At 40.7% G+C, this 21,704-nt stretch overlaps 1 protein-coding gene across 2 annotated transcripts in view; it reads right to left on the minus strand.

The window, feature by feature from the left end:
- Nucleotides 1–4,091: 4,091 nt before the first annotated feature.
- Nucleotides 4,092–21,704, minus strand: part of DCTN4 (dynactin subunit 4) — a 34,723-nt gene continuing 17,110 nt past the window's right edge. For both annotated transcript variants that reach the window (XM_079773240.1, XM_079773241.1), the window contains 8 exons: nt 21,368–21,441; nt 19,813–19,925; nt 19,404–19,513; nt 17,035–17,108; nt 13,470–13,524; nt 12,119–12,226; nt 9,988–10,085; nt 4,092–6,490 (listed from right to left, as the gene is read on the minus strand). In XM_079773240.1, coding sequence (XP_079629366.1) covers nt 6,277–6,490; nt 9,988–10,085; nt 12,119–12,226; nt 13,470–13,524; nt 17,035–17,108; nt 19,404–19,513; nt 19,813–19,925; nt 21,368–21,441 — 846 coding nt within the window. In that variant the 3' untranslated portion in view covers nt 4,092–6,276. The remainder of the gene's footprint in view (nt 6,491–9,987; nt 10,086–12,118; nt 12,227–13,469; nt 13,525–17,034; nt 17,109–19,403; nt 19,514–19,812; nt 19,926–21,367; nt 21,442–21,704) is intronic.

Consider the following 21,704-nt stretch of genomic DNA (forward strand, 5'->3'; position numbering starts at 1 on the left):
TAGAACACTAGAGACTGGGTAAAGAGTAGTAATGCTTGGAAATGGACAAGCCTCTTCTTCTGTCAGGCTAATTGTGTGGGTTTGGTCAATTTAGTCAGGAATTGAGCTGGGTTTGGGTTTTGTTGTTGCTATGGTTGCCTTCAGTGTACCACAGCTTTCATATCCTCCAGCATTATTTTGTGCTTTAGGTTGGAATTGAAGAACTTTTCTTAAGTGTTGATATTTCATCCTTATCTTTCAGCTGTCCTGCATACCTGCACCATGTGGTTAAGTCTGTGCATTTGCTCACCCCCAGTAGCTGATGTTTGTTACTAGCTGCTTCCTAGGTGGTTAGTGGTGGAGGGGTCAGGGGTTCTTTGTTCTAATTCAGCCTCAGTCTTAAATAGGTCCCTTGTGGCCAGGTCTTGGGAACAGGTCTTTTCTTACTATTTCTGCCCCTCCTCTCTGTGGCAACCAAACCCTGACTTGTATTTGCAGCTGGCCCTTCCTGTAGTGAGTGGTAGGAAACCTTTAATGGAATTGGTATAGAATCCTGGGGCTCAGTCAGGACTGTCCCTCTCAAAGTTGAGTTTTTTCTTACCTTGTTCCAGCAGCAATGGAGACAGGATTTCTGTTTCAGCCCGTGACTTAGACCTTTATGCTCCTTATGAGGGGAGGGTATAAGGGGGGAGGCAAGCTTTCATGTCTTTCCTAAAGTGGCAGCAGGTCCCTCCTGCATGCCTCCAAACCAAGGGAGGCTCTGAAAGCTCCAGCACCACCCCGTCCCCGCGGGTCTTTCTTGTGAACACCCGGCGAAGGTGTTGGGAAGAGCTTGTGAATGCATGCAAGCTTCCTTAGCGTCTGAAGCTCTCTGGGGTTTTAAAATGCCATGTTAGCCCAGAGTTGGCCTTTAACAATTCTTTTTTGTTGTTGTTGATTTCCTCTTACCTGCTCATATGCATTCAACACTTCTTCCTCCCATGCTCTGCTACAGGTGAGCCACTCTATGTCTGATCTCATTGGAGGATCTGTCCCTCCTTGAAATTCAGGGTATTTGACTGCTCTGCCACAACTCCAATAAAATGTATGATTTTGCCATGTATCGACCTTTTGTTTTCAAGGTGTCTGCATTATAGGCCGAACTGGAACTCCTGAGTTCCACTTTTATTTTATTTACTTTTAAAATATATTTTAATTGATTTCAGAGAGGAAGGGAGAGGGAGAGATAGAAACATCAATGATGAGAATCATTGGTTGGCTGCCTCCTGCACGCCCCCTACTGGGGGTCGAGCCCGCAACCAGGGCACATGACCCAACTGGGAATCAAACCATGACCTCCTGGTTCATAGCAACACTCAACCACTGAGCCACACAGGCTGGACTCCACTTTTATTTTAAAAGGAAAATTTGATCACTTCTGTAAATGGAAAATTAGTATCATGTTTGTTTTTTTAAAAAATATATTTATTGATTTCAGAGAGGAAGGGAGAGGGAGATATAGAAACATCAATGATGGGAGGGAATCATTGATTGGCCGCTTCCTGCACACCACACACAGGGTATTGAGCCCACAACCCAGGCATGTGCCCTGACTGGGAATTGAACCGTGACCTCCTGGTTCATAGTTTGACGCTCAACCACTGAGCCATGCCAACCGGGCTAGTATCATGTTTAGATGTAGTCTTAAAAACAAGTACAGGGAAAATAAACATTTTTTAGTAAGTAGCTCCTGTTGTCTGCCAAAGGCTCTGAGCCAGAGGCCTGTTTAAAAACACAAGTGTTAGATGTTCCAAATGTAAGAGTGATTCTTTTTCCTTGATTTTTTAAAAAGTATGTTTTTATTGATTTTAGAGAGAAAGGGAGAGGGAGAAAGAAACATGGATGAGAAACATTGATTGGCCACCTCCTGCATGCCCCATCCTAGGGATTGAACTGCAACCCAAACAGGTGCTCTGACTGGGAATTGAACCAGCGACCCCTTGGTGCATGGGATGATGCTCAATCCAATGAGCCACACTAGCTGGACTTTCCTTGATTTAACCAGAAGAATAGGGGCTGGGGGGACATGAGAGGAAACAACTTTCTCACTGATTCCATATTATTTAATGTTCCATTTCACTTAACACTTAGTCATTATCTTATGTGTCTCACATCTAAAGCGAACTATATTTCACTACAGATGCCCCTGACCCTAAGAAAATGAGGATAAGTACAGGAGTGCCCTCTTATCTGTGTGGGATACCTTCCAAGACCCCCAGCGGATGCCTGAGACCATTACAGTACTATATATACTATTTTTCCTATACATACATTCCTCTTCACATCAAGGAAGCAATTTATGGTGTCTCCTTGGCATATCCCAATTGCCAACATCTTAGGGGCCACTATGAAATAAAATAAGGGTGACTTGAACACAAGTACTGCAAAACCAGTATTGGATCTGATAACCAAGACAGCTAAGTGACTAATGGGTGTGTACAGCACAGTTAGACAAAGGGATTATTCATGTCCCAGGTGGGAAACAGCATGAGGTTTTATCATGCTATTCAGAATGGCATGCAATTTAAAATTTATGAATTGCTTCTATCTGGAATTTTCCATTTAATATTTTTGGACCATAGTTGACTGCAAGTAACTGAAATTCTGAAGAAGGGAAAACTATATTACAATTGAGCAATTGACTTAGCTCTGAGTTTTGTTTTGTTTTTTAAGCAGAAATATTTTTAAATATATTTTTATTGATTTCAGAGAGGAAGGGAGAGGGAGAGATAGAAACATCAATGATGAGAAAGAATCATTGATCGGCTGCCTTCTGCCCACTCCACACTGGGGATTCAGCCCGCAACCTGGGCATGTGCCCTCACCAGAAATCAAACTGTGACCTCCTGGTTCATAGTTCGATGCTCAACCACTGAGCCATGCTGGCCTGGCTAGCTCTGAGTTTTTGAGTTTGCTCCAGGGTGCCCTTTGAATGGAATACATGAGAAACAGATGACGAAGGGGCCTGGATTTGGCCCTGAAGGAGTTTGCAATCCAGCAAAGGAGCTACACACATACAATACCCCATCATACAAGGAAGAGGTGCTACAGATTAAGATCACACCTAGATGGAAGTAAGGGAGAGATGGGAGGAGGCAAGTAATTTTGGAGGTGCAATGAGAGGGAAGAGTATTCATAGAGAAAACACCAGAACAAGAAAGCTCAAGGCAAGTAAGATATTTGGCTTATGACAGAGACATATGTAGATGAAAAAAAGATAAAAGATCAACAGCTATATAAATAAGAAAAGGATATAGTATTACTCAACAAATAGTGGGTGCCTACTATTTGTCAGGCATTGTTCTAGGCTTCACAGATACAGTAATTAAAAATAAAAATCCCTGCACTGTGGAGGGTATATTCTAGTATGAGTACTCAGAAAATAAACAGAGTACAGTTAATGGGATGGTGCTTAATGCTATGGGGGCGGGGCCACAGAGGGGAATAGGAAATGTATTTAGCGGGGAGGGCAGTTTACATCATTCAATATGGCAGTGAGGGAAAAAGCCTCACAAGGAAATACGGGGGAGGGCAAAACAGATGAAGGGGGTTGAGTGGCTACTGGTTGCGGTTGGGCCATTTTGTATACTTGAAAGGATATCTTTGGGAGCAATGACCAAGGATAGAACCTGGTGGAAACCAGCAACCTAACATTTATATAATGGTTCTGAATGTGTTTATAAGGAGCTCAAGTAACATCTACCCATACAACGTCACAGTGAACCAACTTGATCTGAGGTTTCGGCTTAGTTCACGTAAAGAAATGGACGATGGAAGCATATCCTACTGACTCTCATACTAACTCTCTGGACTCCACCCATCTTCTGACTGATTCATGCTGCTCCAGTCTTCATGAAACCAAACCAAAGACATTCAAGCTTTGTCTGCTTTATTTCACTACATTACGTTAAGCAATAAGGCAAAACAGGAACCTGCCATTCATAAAGATCAAGGAGTGCCCCTCATTCCCAAAAGGGACCAGAAAGGATGTTTCTTCACAAATATGCATGACATTTAGCTCATTACGCCTACAAGCATTTTGGACAAAAGAAAACGTTGGTGGGCTAATCAAATCACAAATCCAAATTAATTTTGCCTTAAGTTTCCAGAAGTATAGTCTCTAGTGCTAATGACATCTAATTCACCTGCAGTGGTGTACACTGACTGTGCATTAAAAATCTAATCTAATATACAAAAGCAACAAGAAGAATTCTGAATTCACCAGCTGCAGGTGGAGAACCATTTCTACTCACACACAGAATACCAGCTTGCACTGAAAACTATTTTGAGGAAACAAATCAATGGCTCTGTTATTCTGTAATTTCATTTGGCTTATGAAGAAAAAAAAAATTCTATGATCAAAAATGTTTTTGTGTTTCTGTGTCACGGGGGGTGATGAGACCCATTACTTCAACCTTATTACTTTTGGGAATAAATATCAGCTATATGCCATAAATGTACAACATACAACTGTGTGTAGTCTATGCAAATGTGTAAACTAAGAAAGCTATTGTCTACTTTGATTCTCTTTCTCCGCTGGCAAATGGGAGCAGTGGCTTCACAGTAGGCTCCAGCAGGTAGTGAAATACAAATTAATGTGACACTCTGTGGGGGTCACAACAAATTAAACTATTTTTATAGTTTGCACATTTGCTATTATACAACACCTGCCCCAACTCTTAAGAGGCTAAACCTTAATTATTATTGTCATAATATTAGGGATGAGTATTTTTTCTTACACTGTAGCATATACTAGTATATTCCTCTGTGGAATACTGTTTCATAAAATTGGCTTGATCTTAAGAGTACCACTTAGTGTCTTTCAAAGGCTTCCTAAATATAGTTATCTTCCAGGGAGCTGGCAAGATACTTGGTCTTGTCTATATCGTAGATTTCTATATATCTGAACCTTTTCTTCTAAACTAAAGGCTTGAACTTAAAAACAAAACCAAGGTAAACAGAAATTTTCTCTTTTTACCAAAAGTCTGCTGGCCATTTGCTAACAATGCATTTACAGAGAATGTGGTACAGCTCGTGGTCTACTGTCTCAAATTTCATTGTAGAAAACATCACAGAAATTCAGGTTAACAACCCAACTCCAGGATACAGAATGGAAACAGAATGTGTGCTGTTAGGCAAGTGTTCTGGGCTGCTTGCTGAGCTATTTTACAATCAAAATGGTCTTATTTGACACACCATGTGATAAAAGTCAAACTCAGGAAGGGGAAAGGTTCTTTCTTAATATCCAGTTTGGGATTCAAGAGATTATAACTGTTAATCTCCCCTTGAAATCAATGGAAAGAACATTAGTTCAGATCATGCTTACAATCTAACCTTTAAGATGTTTTGTGCATTCCAGAAGTGAACTTGTCCACCAAGTTTTCTTTGGACTCTTTCCAGGTCCCAAATATTCAGAACAATCTATTGAGTCAAAGAGGCAGAGCAGAGAAGGGGTAGGGAGTAAGACATATAAAGACTGCCTCCCTGTGGAAGCACTCATCCCTGGGTATTATAGCAAAATTTAAAGTGAATGGAATTTGCCAACCCCTTGATATGACATGTAAGTGCCTTCTTCTCAAATTCTTAAAAAAAAAAAATGTTTTATATTCTACTGGGAAAATTTTTTAAGAGCAACCAATAAATATCCTATATTCACTAAGAGAGCAAATGAGAGTGCCTTAAGAATTTCCAATCATCACAGAACTAAAGACAATGTGACAATCCCATTTTTCTGTCAAATGGAAATCTATGGCACGATAGTAGCCATGATGGCAAGTGAAGTATATTTAGACTGCTAGGTCATATCTAATGGAATGCAGAAAGCAGCTGGTACATTGAGACCAACGCCGGATCGTGGCCAACAGGCCTACCTTTCAGTTATCGTTTTCAGTTCATCTGTGAGATTACGATCCTGTGTGAGGTCAGACCAGGAGAAAGTATGTCGGAGTTTCTCAAGTGGTAAATCTAATGCCACTCCGAGGAACAGCCATCCCTTTTCCTCAGATGGAGCTATGCTGTTGTATTCAACGTGCAGGGTTCAGTGAGGGAGACACAGACTTTCTGGTGTTAACAGAAGTGAGAGGAACAGCAGTTGCCCTGTGTTCCTAATGCCTTGCCTATGCCCCACCCTCCTAGGACAGGATTCAGTAGTGTGTGGGTACATTGTTATAAACAAGGGCTAATGAAGCAGCGGCTTCCATGTTTTAACGTGGATTTGTGGTGACACTGTCCTTTGGGCTCTGCCCACCAGTGAAACCTTTAGGGAAGAAGTGGGCCCAAGCTGAGTTCCACGTGCTGAGTGAGCCAGATGACTTCTGTGCCCTGGTCACTTTCCTCGATGGGGCGGATGGGCGCTGCCAGGTTTTTAAAATCATGCTTCATCTTAAAGCACACGGTCACTTCGCCCTCCTCACGTTGTGGGGTCACTTTGATGAAAATGCCCACTTTGTTGGCCTTTCTGAAGGCTATAATGCTATGGAAGGAAATAAGCACAGCGTTAGGCAGGTCACAAGTCAGCCAAGCCACTAAGACTTACAGTCATTTTATGGCAAACACGAAATCTGATGACAAGATAGAACCACCAGCATGTTATCAGCAATTGAAGAGTTTCTTCAGCAAAAAGTTGATCTCCTTATTTTTTAAGTGTTACAAAAGTAAAATATAATCAAATTCAAATGGTAGAAAGTAAAAGCCTTTCCCCTTATTATTTCCTTCTGCATGAGGGAAAAACTGCAAACACTTTGGTTTTTAACCTACCAGATATTTTTCTGTATTTATAGTTTTCTGCTTTTTAACCAACACAAAGGGGACACATTATTCTACAACTTGCTTTTTTTTTCACTCTGTTTATCAGAAACACTTTTCCATATTGGTACATAAAGATCTTCTCCATTCTCCTTAGTAGTTCCCTAGTATTCTATTCTATATTACCATGATTTTCATACACTGAGGTTGTTGTCAAAGTTCCTATTATAAACAAGGGTGCTTCGAAACCCCTTTTTTACGTTCATCTTTGTACAGATACTATCTAATAAAGAGGCAATATGCAAATTGACCATCACTCCAACATACATGATGGCCGCCCCCATGTGGTCAAAGATGGCTGCTCCAATATAGACACAAGATGGCCAGCAGGGGAGGGCAGTTAGGGGTGACCAGGCCAGCAGGGGAGGGCAGTTGTGTGTGGGGGGGGACACCAGGCCTGCAGGGGAGGGCAGTTAGGGAGAGGACAAGGCCGGCAGGGGAGGGCAGTTGGGAGTGATCGAGCCAGCAGGGGAGGGCAGTTGGGGGCGACCAGGCCTGCAGGGGTGGACAGTTAGAGGTGACCAGGCTGGCAGGGGAGGGCAGTTAAGGGTGACCAGGCTGGCAGGGGAGGGCAGTTGGGGGAGACCTGGCCTGCAGGGGAGGGCAGTTGGGGGGGGGGGGCAATGCCTGCAGGGGAAGGGCAGTTGGGGGTGACCAGGCCATCAGGGGAGGGCAGTTGGGTGGGGCAAAGGCCTGCAGGGGAGGGCAGTTAGGGGGGGTGACCAGGCCTGCAGGGGAGGGCAGTTAGGGGTGACCAGGCCAGCAGGGGAGCAGGTAGGCATCAATCAGGCTGGCAGGGGAGTGGGTTAGGGGGCAATCAGGCAGGCAAGCAGTTGGGAGCCAGCAATCCTGGATTGTGAGAGGGATGTCCAAGATTGGAGAGGGTGCAGGATGGGCTGAGGGACACACACACCCTCGTTCACGAAATTCGTGCACCGGGCCTCTAGTGTAGTAATATTTCTATAGAATAAATAGTGACCATAACTCAGAGTTAAAGAAATTTCTAGAACACCATAAATCAGTGTTTTTGTAAATAACTTCTATAAATTAGGAATTTTTAGAATAGAAAAATTCTCTCTAGTTTACGTTTCCATTTCAGTTTTCTCTGACATGCACTTGAAGTTTTTGGTTTAATAACTTAGCTTCAGCCCTAGCTGGTTTGGCTCAGTGGATAGAACATTGGCCTACGGACTGAAGCGTCCTGGGTTTGATTCCGGTTTAGGGCACATGCCCAGGTTGCTGGCTCAATCCCCAGTAGGGGGCATGCAGGAGGCAGCCAATCAATGATTCTCTCTCATCATTGATGTTTCTATCTATCTCTCCCTCTCACTTCCTCTCTGAAATCAATAAAAATATATTTTAAAAAAATAACTTAACTTCAAAAAGTAATAAACAGAATTTGAGCTACTGCCCAAATGATACTCAGTCACTCTCAGAAAAGTTATTGGAATTAAACGTTTATATATTTAAAGAAAATTGCATTACTTTAAATTCCAGATATCTAAAAGTCCTATAAAGAATAGTAATGTGAAATATAATAAATTCAATTTTGTCAATCTGTCATGTAATTACTCTGACTGGAATTTAATACCTCAGATGATCTATAATTTGCACTGGCTTTACAAATTTATGTACATAATGAATGTAACTTAAGGACCCACATAAAGCAAAAGATTAGAGAGAACGCATTTCATATTGTAGTTAATAAACTTTTGATTTGTATCAGATTCATTTTTTTAAATTCAGTTAAAAATAGAAAAAGGAAAATGTCTTTCTATCCTTAATCCCCCAGGCAAGCATTGCCATTTGGGAAGCTTAAAAAAAATTTCAGATGTCTGGTGTCCCCCTAAACCTGTTGAAAAGAATCTCTGGGGTGGAGCCCAGGACTCTACAGAACAATAAAACAAAACAAAACACCTGCCCTGGTGCTTTCTCAACTTAATCCATAATCACTGTACTAATCTTACCTTTGCTCTCACTTTATTTTTCCAACCTATCCTATGTTCTCTCTTCTTTCCAATATCTTGCTGAGAGAGCTTTTGATTATTCTGTTACAAAACCTTACATGTTCCCTGTGCCAGTCTATGAAGCTACTGCTTCTCAGCTCCAGGCCCACCTTCTACATCTTGGTTTGTGACCCAGGACTCTGCTAATCACATTTCTGCTCTGTAAGCTGGCTTCCTGTCAGGTTCCCGTTAGGGGGACTCCAAAGGGAGACTAGAGCCTGCAGGAAGGAGGGGCTTGCTCCTCCCTGGGAGCTTGCTGTTTGTGTGTGGTTCCCATGGGCATCACTCCAGCAACGCTCCTTCACCCAGAAAGTGGCCAGAGCCAGCTACAGTTTTCCATCTCTTGCATAACCAGCCACATCGTGCAGGCCTCTGCTGCCACCGAGATGCCAGCTCCTGTAAAGCGTGAACCCTCTCACCGCCCCACAGGTCTGAATTTCTGCTCCACAGGGGTCCTCCTTCAAGTTTCTACATTTTAACAATTTTAACCATTTCTCTGTGTTCCCTCAGTTCTGGGGTGGTAGCTCTTTCATAAAATTGCCATCTCTGGGATACTTCAGAGTTTTTTTAACCTTTGAAGTTACCCAGTTAACAATTCTTTATATTAAATCCTCTCTGTTCAAATAACTGATGTGATTTCTGTCTTCAGACTGGATGCTGATGATGCATTCCCCATTCAGGAAAAGGTTTGGTCTTTCCCTTTTCGGTTATTAGGTCTGAGAGAGTAAAATCTATTAATTACTCTAAGAGAGTGAGGGTAGGGGTGGACAAATCCAGTGATAGATCTATAGGGATAGTAGTGTATTCTGTTAGCAACCTGTATTCTGTCCACAACCATTATACATCATGCACTTGAAATGTATTTAACAAGGGAAAATGTGTTTATGTGAAAAAAAACAAAGGTTAAAACAACATGCTTACAGAATGATACCAATGATGAAAGGACAAACACCAAAATGTTAATGATGCTTATCTCTGGTGGTTAGATTTTATTTTCTTCTTCATGGTTTATAAGTATTTTCAAAATTTCTATAGTAATTATTTTTATAAGAAGGAAAACTTGTTTTTTAAAATGCGGATAAAATATGTAGGATCTCTAAGTGGGCCTCCTGTATCAGCCAATGTGGGGGGAAGGGGGTGTCAGAGAAAGATCACTCACTCGGGATCATCCTGAAAGTCCTGGGGCTCTGCCAGCTCGTCGTACTCAGCGGCTGCGTCCTTGCCGGCCAGCACCAGCTCTTTGGGCGGCACCGCCACCTGGAAAACAAGAGAGAGAGGCCTTCCTTAGAAGGAATCTGTGTCGTAGGACATTCATTCAACAGAATACAGCAAAGTATTACAGTGATGCAGACATTTAGAAATAATTAGCAAGACTCAAGAAACATAGTATGATAGCACTTACATGAAGTTTAAAATCACTGTTTAAAAAACAGACATTTCCAGTAAAAATATAAGGACAAAAAAATTTAAGGGAATGATAAAGTCAAGGGAGTGTTTACTTCATTGTGGCCGCATTGGGAAATTCAAGTGGGAAGGGCGTAGAGGTTTTAATTGTGTCTTTAATATTCTATTTCTTAAGGGATGGAAGTACTACATGGATTTTTGCTACATTAGTCTTCAAACTTTGTGGTATATCTGAAATAGTTCATCTTTTTTTTTTTTTTTTTTAAATAAATACATAAAAGAGAAACACTGGTTGAAACATAGTATTTTCTGAAACGGCCGAAACCGGTTTGGCTCAGTGGATAGAGCGTCTGTCTGCGGACTGAAGGGTCCCGGGTTCGATTCCGGTCAAGGGCATGTGCCATGGTTGCGGGCACGTCCCCGGTGGGGGGTGTGCAGGAGGCAGCTGATCGGTGTTTCTCTCTCATCGATGTTTCTAGCTCTCTGTCCCTCTCCCTTCCTCTCTGTGAAAAATCAATAAAATATATTTAAAAAAAAAAGTATTTTCTGAAACGGGGATGTTTATGGTCATGGAAAACAAGCATTCTTCAGACTTATCCTTCTGTTGTAACTAGGCTTCAACTTTGCTATGTCAGAGGTTAACAGATAACGTCAACTACGTTTCTAATTATGGATACAAATGTGGCTGAGGGGTGTAAAGAGAAAGAAATACAGCAAATTCACCGGCTGGGTATATGCATAGGCAGTTATTTCTGTTTCTACCATTACTGGAACAGCTTAGTGTTATTTAACAAAAATAAAAAGAAATAAGGAGAGAGGTGTGTCCTCTCTCTTTGGAAGTAATGCTAACAAGTGAAATAATAAGTCCTCCACTTAAGAACCAAAAGGAAGAAAGCCCTCATACATAAAGCACAGGAAGAAAAAAAGGGATAGGATAAAGATATTCTCTACTAAGAAGTATTATTTGAATAACAGCTAATTACAGACAGAGGTATCTTTTCTACCAATCTCTATTAATAAATATCACGCTGAATTATGAGTCAGTAATAGATGGTCTATAGAGAAAGGTCTTGATCTAAAATACCAAGTACTAGATGAATCACCAAATAGCAATGGAGAAAGGCCACATTTCATTTATTCACCTAACACTGAGAGTCAAAATAACCTATTTTAATATTTAGTTAGTGCTATGCATCCTCTATGTAAGCAGAACACATCTAGAGGAGGCATACCAGCTTTTAAAGGAGATGTGATTTCCTATGAGTCTTGCAGAATAAGCATTCATTACACTGAAAGAGTGGTGTGGGCATGTGTGCCAGGGGAGTGGGGACAGGAGAGGCATTCTAGATAAAACAAACCGCATATGCAGTTCTCCAGTGTGAAAGTTCACAAGCCATGGGATCTGCCTGGATCTCAACCATAAATATGTATGATTTGGTGAATGCTAGATTTGGGGATCTGGCGGAAAATCATCTGAAGAACAGAGAGAGGTGAGGACATTAAGGAGCTCTTCTGCTATGTCAAGGAATTTGAATTTCATCTCAGAGCCAGAGGAATAGCAAGTAATCAGCATGTCATGATCAAAATCAGATTTTAGAAAGATCACCCTGGTGACAAGACAGAAGGTGGACTGGAATGGGGGCGGGTGTGGACTGAAAACAGTGAGGTCAGTTAGGAAATTACTACAGTCCAGGTAAGAAAAGATGAATCTTTCAAACAGGGCGGTGGCAGTGTGTCTGCAGAGAAAGTGAAACCTTCGGAGGTAGAATCAAAAGAACTGATGACTACTTGGATATAGAAATGAGACAGTCCAGAGTCCTTTAAGCCAGGTCAAATGAGGTCACTCCAGGAAAAATCAGGGTCAGAACAAGGCAAAATGCTCCCACCTTAGCAGTGCTGTTGATGTTATCAGGGTCCCCTTCATCGCACTCCAGCAGTGTCACATGGGTGAGGTTCTCCACTGGATTCGTAAGAGTCAGGAGAACTTGGCTCTCCTGTGAAATAGGAAAAGCATCTCAGACATGTTCCGCTATTGCCACCTAGGTCCACTTTCTTAGCTGCTATACCAAATATTTCACAAAATCATCAACTGTCTTCCCCAATCAGTTCTGAGAAATAACACCCACCCATACCTCTCCATCACTGCATTCTCCAAGCGCTCACTCATTCCTACTCTATTATTTATATGTTAGGCCATATACTCTCTAGAGTTGCTATTTCACTGAGGAAATGGGACAGATCCCATAGAAAGGGCAAGTTACTAGATCCAAAAATTCTAAGAAATGCATATAATCTAAGTGATTATTTAAAGTTAACAATTTTTGTTACATCCAGTTCTCCATTTAAGGACTAAAAGGAAGGAAGCCCTCATAAATAAAATATGGGAGCCACAGGCTCATCAGATATAATAATAGAAAAAAATGGCACATCAAGACTGTAAGATGTTTAAGATTTTTTGAACCATAGTTTGTCCTTGTGTACTTTGAGATTAGCAAAAAAAGTTTAAAATGAACAGGGACTTTATAAATGTCTTCATGGGCACCATGAAAGGAAAGAATTAAAGAGGCTGCCGCAGCCCTAGCTAGTTTGGCTTAGTGGATAGAGCATTGGCCTGTGGACTGAAGGGTCCCAGGTTCGATTCCAGCCAAGGGCACATGTTGGGGTTGAGGCTCGATCCGCAGTAGGGGGCGTGCAGGAGGCAGCCAATCAATGATTGCCTCATCACTGATGTTTCTATCTCTCTCTCCCTCTCCCTTCCACTCTGAAATCGATAAAAATATATTAGAAAAAAGTAAAGAGGCTGCTGCAGAATGTTCTACAATTCATAATGGGGTGTAGCGGGGAGGAAAGGGCATAGATAAAGACCTCAAAGCAGAGAGGGGCTGTGGTAAAGAAGGAATCGAAATCTAGATGCTTCCTGTTATCTGCTGCATACGCACACATGAGATGATGGAAAAGAGCTAAAGATGCCTGTGGGGTCCAACGTCTTTCTTTCCCCACCCGTTTCCATCTCTCTGTATGTGCACACTGCTCCTTCTGCATACATTCATAGATGCTATTGTTAAGAATCCCAGCTAAAGAACTTTAAAATCTCAATCCCTTTATTATTCCAAACTTTCTTCTTTTATCCCTTGCTCACTGTGTCCATGCCAAATATACACAGCCACCCACCCATATATGCACACATTTTCAACCAAGGATTTCTTTCTTTTCCTGTTAATAAATCAAAGTACTAACCTTCATGTAGCGAAGATTGGGAATCGACATGATTCTCACTTCTGGGATGTAATTGCTGTGAATGAATAAAAAAATGCATTAATAGTCACTGGAGTCCATAAAATTACTTTTTTTTAAGATAGTGCAGCAGATATGATTTCTTCATGTTAATTAGAACATGTCAAATGAAAAGAATTTTAGAGAATCATATCTTCACTATAGTAAGAACCTAAGACATTAGACCAAATTGGTAATGAGTTCTTTCTAAAATCTTATGTACCTTTCTACTTTAGAGCCAATAGTTGTGTGGGTGTGGGTATCATGGAAGATATATATTTTTGAGATTTTATTAGTTCATTTCTATAAATCTAAAAGCTAATTATAGGATCCAAGAATGATTGAATACCATATTGCAGGAGTATAAAAACACTAACACACACTTTTATATAGTACTTACTATGTACCAGACAATGTTTTAAGTACTTTTCAAATATGAACTCCTGTACCCTTCACTGCAACTGCATGAGCTAGGCATTATTATTACCCCCATTATAAAGATGAAGCAGCTAGACTTGGGAAAAGAAGTAACTTGCTGGTTAAGTGGCCAGGATTCAAACCCAAGCAGTCCAGCTCCAGGGTACTTGCTCTTACCCACTATCTTATGCTGCCTTTCAAAATAAGACCACAAAATTGTACTCATATGTGTTTATTCTGGACTCAAACTGTCCAGGTTCAAATCCCAGTTCAACATTTATATACCAAAGTATTTCTTTGTAAAGACCAGGGCAAGATATTTACCTCTTTTGCTTTGTTTTCTCAATTTTAAAATGAGAAGGACAATAGTATCTATGTCTTGAGGTTATTGTGAAGAATACATTAAATAATGTATGCAAAAGTGCCTGGAACAAAGTACTCATAAATGTTAGTAATTGTGCATATTCTATACAATAAAAGGCTAATATGCAAATTGACCGAATGGTAGAATCACCGGTAGCTATGATGTGCACTGACCACCAGGGAGCAGACGCTCAACACAGGAGCTGCCCCCTGGTGGTCAGTGCGCTCCCACAGGGGGAGCACCACTCAGCCAGAAGCCGGGCTCACGGCTGGTGAACACAGCGGCAGTGGCAGGAACCTCTCTCGCCTCTGTCTGTGGGGAGCGGGCCTAAGCCAGCAGGCAGACATCCCCCCCGAGGGGTCCCGGACTGCGAGAGGGCACAGGCAGGGCTGAGGGACCGCCCCCCCGCCCCCCCAGTGCAAGAATGTCATGCACCGGGCCTCTAGTATTAACATTAAGACAAAATCTATTGCAGACACTAAAAGAGTGTGTTTGGGGCGGGGGGGGGGGGGGGTAGTGGGAGGGGGGCGGGTTACGGGGAAGTGAACCTTAAAATAGAGGTAATTAGGTATTTTAACTTCAGACTAGATATTTTCCATGCTGGTCATCAGGTCTCTCTGAGTAACTTAATACAAATTCAAGGGCCCCATTATCAAGGATTTGGATTTAGCAGGTGTGACGTGTGGTGTGGCCAGAGTACATTTATTAAGATTCCCAGGCAAATACTGCCATGATGTCAGAAAAAATGCATTTTTGCTCAAAGCAAGCTTAAGAAATTAATGCTAGGTACACCCTGCCATTCAGGATTTCTGTAATATGTGTAATTCTTAATTAAGAAAGATGTGCGTACAAGACTTCACATATACCATTTTTATAGTTTTCTTCTTTGCTAACCAGTCATGTATTAAATAATAGTTAGGAAAATAGAACATATTTTATGGCGATTTATAAATGGTCTTAGGCAACCCTGCTAGCGGTTCTCAACCTGTAGGTCGTGACCCACAGGTTGAGAACCACTGCTGCAGAGCCTAAGACCATCGGAAAACACAGATATTTACATTACAATTCATTAACGGTAGCAAAATTACAGTTATGAAGTAGCAACGAAAATAATTTTATGGTTGGGGGTCACCACAACATGAGGAACTGTATTAAAGAGTCGCGGCATTAGAAAGGTTGAGAACCACTGCCTTAGAGGGAGGCAGGATTGGTATTCCCATTTCAGAGACAAGGGAAATAAGTTTAGACAAACAGAGTAAGTAATAGAACCCATACGAAGCCCTTTTAGTGCCTTCCTCCTAACTCACCAGATCAGCATTTCTCAACCTTTTGACTGGCACTGACTTTTTAATTGCTGCATAATATTCTACAGCACTAGTGTATATCAATTTAATCAACTATTTCTTTGATAGTGGTTAATCAGCTTGACATTAAAATTATTTCAAGCTTTTGTCATTAAAATGTTACAATATACACCCTTATAAATGTATCTTTAGATATTGGTACTTTTGTTTCTACAGAATAGATTCCTGAGATGGTACTGCTGGGTTAAAAAGTCTATATAATTTTGTCTTGATATTCCAGACCACTCTCCAAAAAAGACTAGCAAATCACCAACCTGCCATCAATGTAAGAAAATATTCACCCAAATTCTCAGAAGCACCAGATGCTTTTTATTTTTTTAAAGATTTTCTAACAAGTCTCAGCATCTTTCCATTTGGTATTTATTGGCCATTGGAATTCCTCTTTTGTGAGCTGCCTGTTCAAATCCTTTCCAAATTTGTGAGGAATTCTGCAGTCCACAGTATTAAACTTATTTGTCAAAAATGGCAAATACTCTTTTCTTTTTTTTTAATTTTTAAAACATATATTTTATTGATTTTACAGAGAGGAATAAACATTTGTAGAGAGAAACGTCGATGAGAGCGAAATATCGATCAGCTGCCTCCTGTGCACCCCCTACTGGGGATTGAGCTCACCACAACCAAGATACATGCCCTTGACCAGAATTGAACCTGGGACCCTTCAGTCTGCTGGCTGATGCTCTATCCAGAGCCAAACCGGTTAGGGTGGCAAATACTCTTTTCTGTTCTACTGTCTCAGGACTTTGTTGTTGTCGATTTTGTTTTTACAATTCATGTTACTGTTTTTTGCTAAGGTCAAAGCTGTCTATTTTTTCTTTAGTGTCTTCTGAGTTTCCTGCGTTACTTAGGACAGACTCTCTCACCCTAAAGTCAAGAAAATATTTTTTTCATTTATCAAAATATTCTTGTTTGAAAAGTAATTTTCATACACAAAAATTCCCTTCTACTAACAAGTCCTAGTGAGTTAACACTAACTTAAATCACTTTTATCACATTCAGTGAAGCATTACTGAAACACAGTTAAATAAAATGAACATTGTTACAGGGTACTCTTCAATCTACTATACTTTATTATTATTTTTTACTTTAATTTTTAAAATATCATTTCCAAACTTTGGTACTTTGTAATTTGTAATGAATGACGAGTGACTCTCTACCCGACAATTCACCTACCACAATGCCCCAGACCACACTATCACTGTGTCACTAATACAAAGACACCCTGGATTCTGTCTATAGATTTGCCTTAAATTTCATGGTGTATAATTCAAAACATAAACAGGAACAGAACAAGACTGTTTTGATGTAGTTTTTCTTTTTTAAGGAAAAAAAAATCCACACACCAAAAAACAGTAACCAAAAATACCCATCCCAAAATACTCACACAGCAACCAGCTGGATTTTAAATTTGATAGATGTTGGATTAAATTCTGGTTTGCTCAAATTGTGTTCACATTTCTAAAAAAGTAAAAAATATATTTATCAGAGGAAAACAAGAACACATTCTGCTGATCGAGGGAGCTACTAAGTTTAGAAGGATAGCATTTACTAGAGTTTTGTTTTACTAGTATTTTGCTGCAAAACCACATTTTGAAATAGTGTGTGCTACAGATAACCAAGATATACAAAAGATGTTTTGAACTTCTGGATATAGCAACCACACTATCAAAAATTATACTTTTGCAATGCAAACTACTGAAATAATAAAACTAACATACTGAGTACTTACTATATGTGCTAAACAATGTAGATTTTTCTTCTTTCTTGTTTTCTTTTATATTATTTTTTAGTCCTTTTTATTTCCTCTCTACTAGCCTAGAAGGTACACATTCTTGATTTAAGTAGATTTAAACATCACATCAACTTATGAGGTAGGTGTATTATTGTCCCCATTTCATAGATGATGAAAATGGGGGACAGGAAGAATACATAATCTGTGCAACTTCACAGAGCCAGTAAGAATTGGAGCTGGGATTTAAATGCAATTAGTATGATTCCAGATATCATGCTTTAAAATACAGTAACAATTATTTACTTATATCTTGAATGGATACTACATGCACCTGGTTAAAAAAATTGTTTAACAATATAAAAAAGGTACACTAAAAAGATACCCATTACCTTTCCCCTTGTGCCTCTCCCCTGAGCCAACCAGTTTCTTATATGTTTTTTCACAGATAGCCTATGCATATAAAAGTATACAAATACATAAACTTTCTTTTTCACAATAATATAAATGGACCATTCTTCTACCCTTTGATTTCCCGCACCCACTCAATCTGTCTTGGAATTCCATACCAGCACACACAGAGGTGCCTCTGTATCCTACTGTAACGAGTCCTATTACTTCTTTAACTATACCCAAATTGATGTTTCTATGATTTTGCTTCTACAAATAATGCTGCAATAAGTATTCGTATACATCAATCATTTTCCACATGTGTAAATATTTAAGTAGAATACTGTCTTAAAAGTGGATCAATGGGTATGTGCATTTGTTATTTTGAGAGATACTGCCAACCTGCTAACTTCTGCCAACCTGGTAATCTATGAAATGGTATCTCACGTAGTTTCAATGTACATTTCTCTGATTACTGTGTAAGTCTGAGCATCTTTCCTATTTATTGGGTTTTGGGATTTCCTCTGCCATGACTTGTATGTTAGTATCTACTGGTTATTTTTATACTAAGATACCTTTTCCTTACTGATTTGCTAAAGTTCTTTATATATTCTGGATACTAATCCTTTAATTATATACCTTTCCAATTACTTTTCTCAGTCTATGGTCTCTTTTCATTTCATTATGGGTTTTCTCTGAAGAGGAGGTTATCAAAATGATACCCCCCTTCCTCTCTCTATCAAATCAATAAACATATCCTCAGGTGAGGATAAAAATACTATTATTATACCTAAAAAATGAATTCTTTTAATAGCATAAAAAAATACAGTGTTTAAATTTCCCCAAAGGTTTCATAAATTTTCTTTCCTTCCTCATTCTTCTCCTTCCTTCTCTGGTCCCGTTCTTTTTTTCCTGTTGTTTAAATCAGGAATTAGATAAAGTCTACACAATGTGTTTGATATGCCTCTTAGGTCTCTTCTGATTTCATGCTGTGTTATTTGGTAACAGCAGCCACTATTCACATGTGGCTATTTAAATGAATTTAAGATGAAAGATTCACTTCCTCAGTTGCAATGTCACATTTCAAGTGCTCAGTAGCCACATGTGACTAGTGGCAACCATGCTGGACTGTGTGATACAGAACATTTTCATCATCAAAGGGAGTTCTGTTGGATAAGACTGATATAAAAGGTTTCCTTTCTGTGTTGTTGGTTTTTTTTTCTTTTACAACTTATTTATTGAAGAAACTCTGTTGCTTCTTCTATAGATTCCCAGAGCCTGGATTTTTCTTCTTTCTTACTTTATTTTAAATTGATTTATTTTTTATCAGTCCTCTTTGTTTCCACTCTACTAACCTAATAGCTAAATATTCTTTCACTAATCTTTTAGGGGTTAGTACTATGAACTTAACCTTCTGATACTCAGGTTCCACATCTGTAAAACAAGGGTAACAATAGTACCTACACCTCACAGAGTTGTAAGGATTGAATTTATGTTGAAAGTATTTAAAATGTGCCTGGACACCTATACATTCTCTATATTTACTACCTTCCAGAGATTTTTATATTGGCCAGACACCAATCACGTTGACTTTATTTTTGTTTTTCCCCAATACAAATGGCAACTCTACTTACCCGGCAGCGCAGGGACCGTTTGATCAGAAGATGTTTGTGACGAGGATAGAGCTGAGAAGCACAGACTGGCTGGAAGTCAGGCTGTAAGAGGCGCTGCTGAAGGGTGGTTACTAGCATGAAAGGCAGAAACCAGCCTCAGTTTAGTGACTTGCTCAATATCAGACTTATACAAAATAATTACATAAAACAACACTGCTTTTGTGAGTAGTGTTCTTCAAAAAACTACCATATAGGAATGGGACATTTTAAAGTTCAAATGTTTATTTCTATTATATCTACTTTATTTTATACGATTCATTTTACTTCTAACAACTATGCTATTAAAAATTCTCAAATCACAAGGCATAAGAGTAACAAAAGTAGAATTAGTTGTAAAATATAAACCAAGTAGAATCATGTATAAAATTACCCTCTGTTAAATTGACTGGTCTTGTATAATAGTCTTCAGGTAGAGGTTCCACTTCATCTACAGCTTGAGCTGGCTCAATCTTTATCTCTTTTTGGTCCTCTCCTTCTTTAAGGCTAAAAGAGGAAAAGTAGTAATTTCTCAAGGGTCCACCTGATTATCTTCAAATTCTATGATATCAAAAATTGAAGTATTCCTCTATTATAGAATACTAGAGGCCCGGTGCACAAAATTTGTGCACGGGGGAGGGGAGGTTTGTCCCTCAGGCCAGCCTGCACCCTCTCCAATCTGGGACCCCTCGAGGGATGTCCGACTGCCCGTTTAGGCCCGATCCCACCAGGATCGGGCCTAAACGGGCAGTCGGACATCCCTCTCACAACCCAGGACTGCTGGCTCCCAACTGCTCGCCTGCCTGCCTTCCTGATTGCCCCTAACCGCTTCTGCCTGCCAGCCTGATCACCCCCTAACCACTCCCCTGCCAGCCTGATTGATGCCTAACTGCTCCCCTGCCAGCGTGTTTGCCCCTAACTGCCCTCTCCTTTAGGCCTGGTCACCCCTAACTGCTCTCCCCTTTAGGCCTGGTCCCCTCCAACTGCTCTCCCCTGCAGGCCTGGGTCCCACCCAACTGCCCTTCCCTGCAGGCCCGGTCACCCCCAACTTCCCTCCTCTGCTGGCCTGGTCACCCCTAACTGCCCTCCCCTGCAGGCTTGATTGCCCCCAACTGCCCTCCCCTGTTGGCCATCTTGTGCCGTCTATCTTGTGTTCACATGGGGGCAGGATTTTTGACCACATGGGGGCAGCCATCTTGTGTGTTGGAGTGATGGTCAATCTGCATATTACTCTTTTATTAGATAGGATAGAGGCCTGGTGCATGGGTGGGGGCCAGCTGGTTTGCCATGAAGGGTATCCCGGATCAAGGTGGGGGTTCCCTTGGGGTGTGGGGCGGCCTGGGTGAAGGGCCTGTGGTGGTTTGCAGGGCAGCCACGCCCCCTGGCGACCCAAGCAGAGGCCCTGGTATCTGGGATTTATGTATCTTCTACAATTGAAACTTTGTAGCCTGGAGAGGAGGCCTAGGCCAGCCAGGGCTGTAGAAGCTTTGCTTCCTACGTTGCCAAGGCACCCCTTGCCTCCTGCTCTTTCCAGCTCAGTGGCTGCCGCCATTTCTGTTTGGATTTCTTTACCTTCTATAATTGAAACTTTGTAGCCTTGAGTGGAGGCTTAGGCCAGCAAGGGCAGGCGGAAAGCTTGGCTTCCTTTGTTACCGGGGAAACCCAAGCCTCCCTCCTGCTCTCTGTGGCTGTAGCCATCTTGGTTGGGTTTATTTTCATATTTGCTCCTGATTGGCTTGTGGGCGTGGCTTGTGGGTGTAGCAGAGTTAGGGTCAATTTGCATATTACTCTTTTATTAGGTAGGATTCTTTCTGTTTAGGTCTCTTCTAAGTATGAGAATCTTCTTCACCATTGGCAACTGTTATTTATTTATTTAAAAATCACATTCCTTCAATATTCATTTTGATACCTGCTTTTTCTCCATAAAGGCACTTAATGTCCAAACTTACGAAAGTCCAGCCAGGGTACTGATGGTTGCACCAGCTCGTGGTCGCTGAAGCCTGGTTCCAAGTCCATATTTGTCCTAAACAGAGTTCAGAAATTCCTATTAGAAGTTCCACCTTTAAACATTCTATTTATCAAAAGAAAAAATTTGGGGTGGGACAGCATGAGAAGCTCAGGGAAATAAGCAAAAAACAAGCAAACAAAAAGAAACTAATTTGAAAGCATCTTTTAAAGAGATAAATTTGTAGCCCCCACATCATCTTATCCTATATAATAAAAGGCTAATATGCAAATAGACCAAACAGTAGAATGACCGGTCACTATGATGTGCACTGACCACCT

This window comes from Cnephaeus nilssonii (assembly GCF_951640355.1).
Source record: "Cnephaeus nilssonii genome assembly, chromosome: 5".
NCBI lineage: Eukaryota > Metazoa > Chordata > Mammalia > Chiroptera > Vespertilionidae > Cnephaeus > Cnephaeus nilssonii.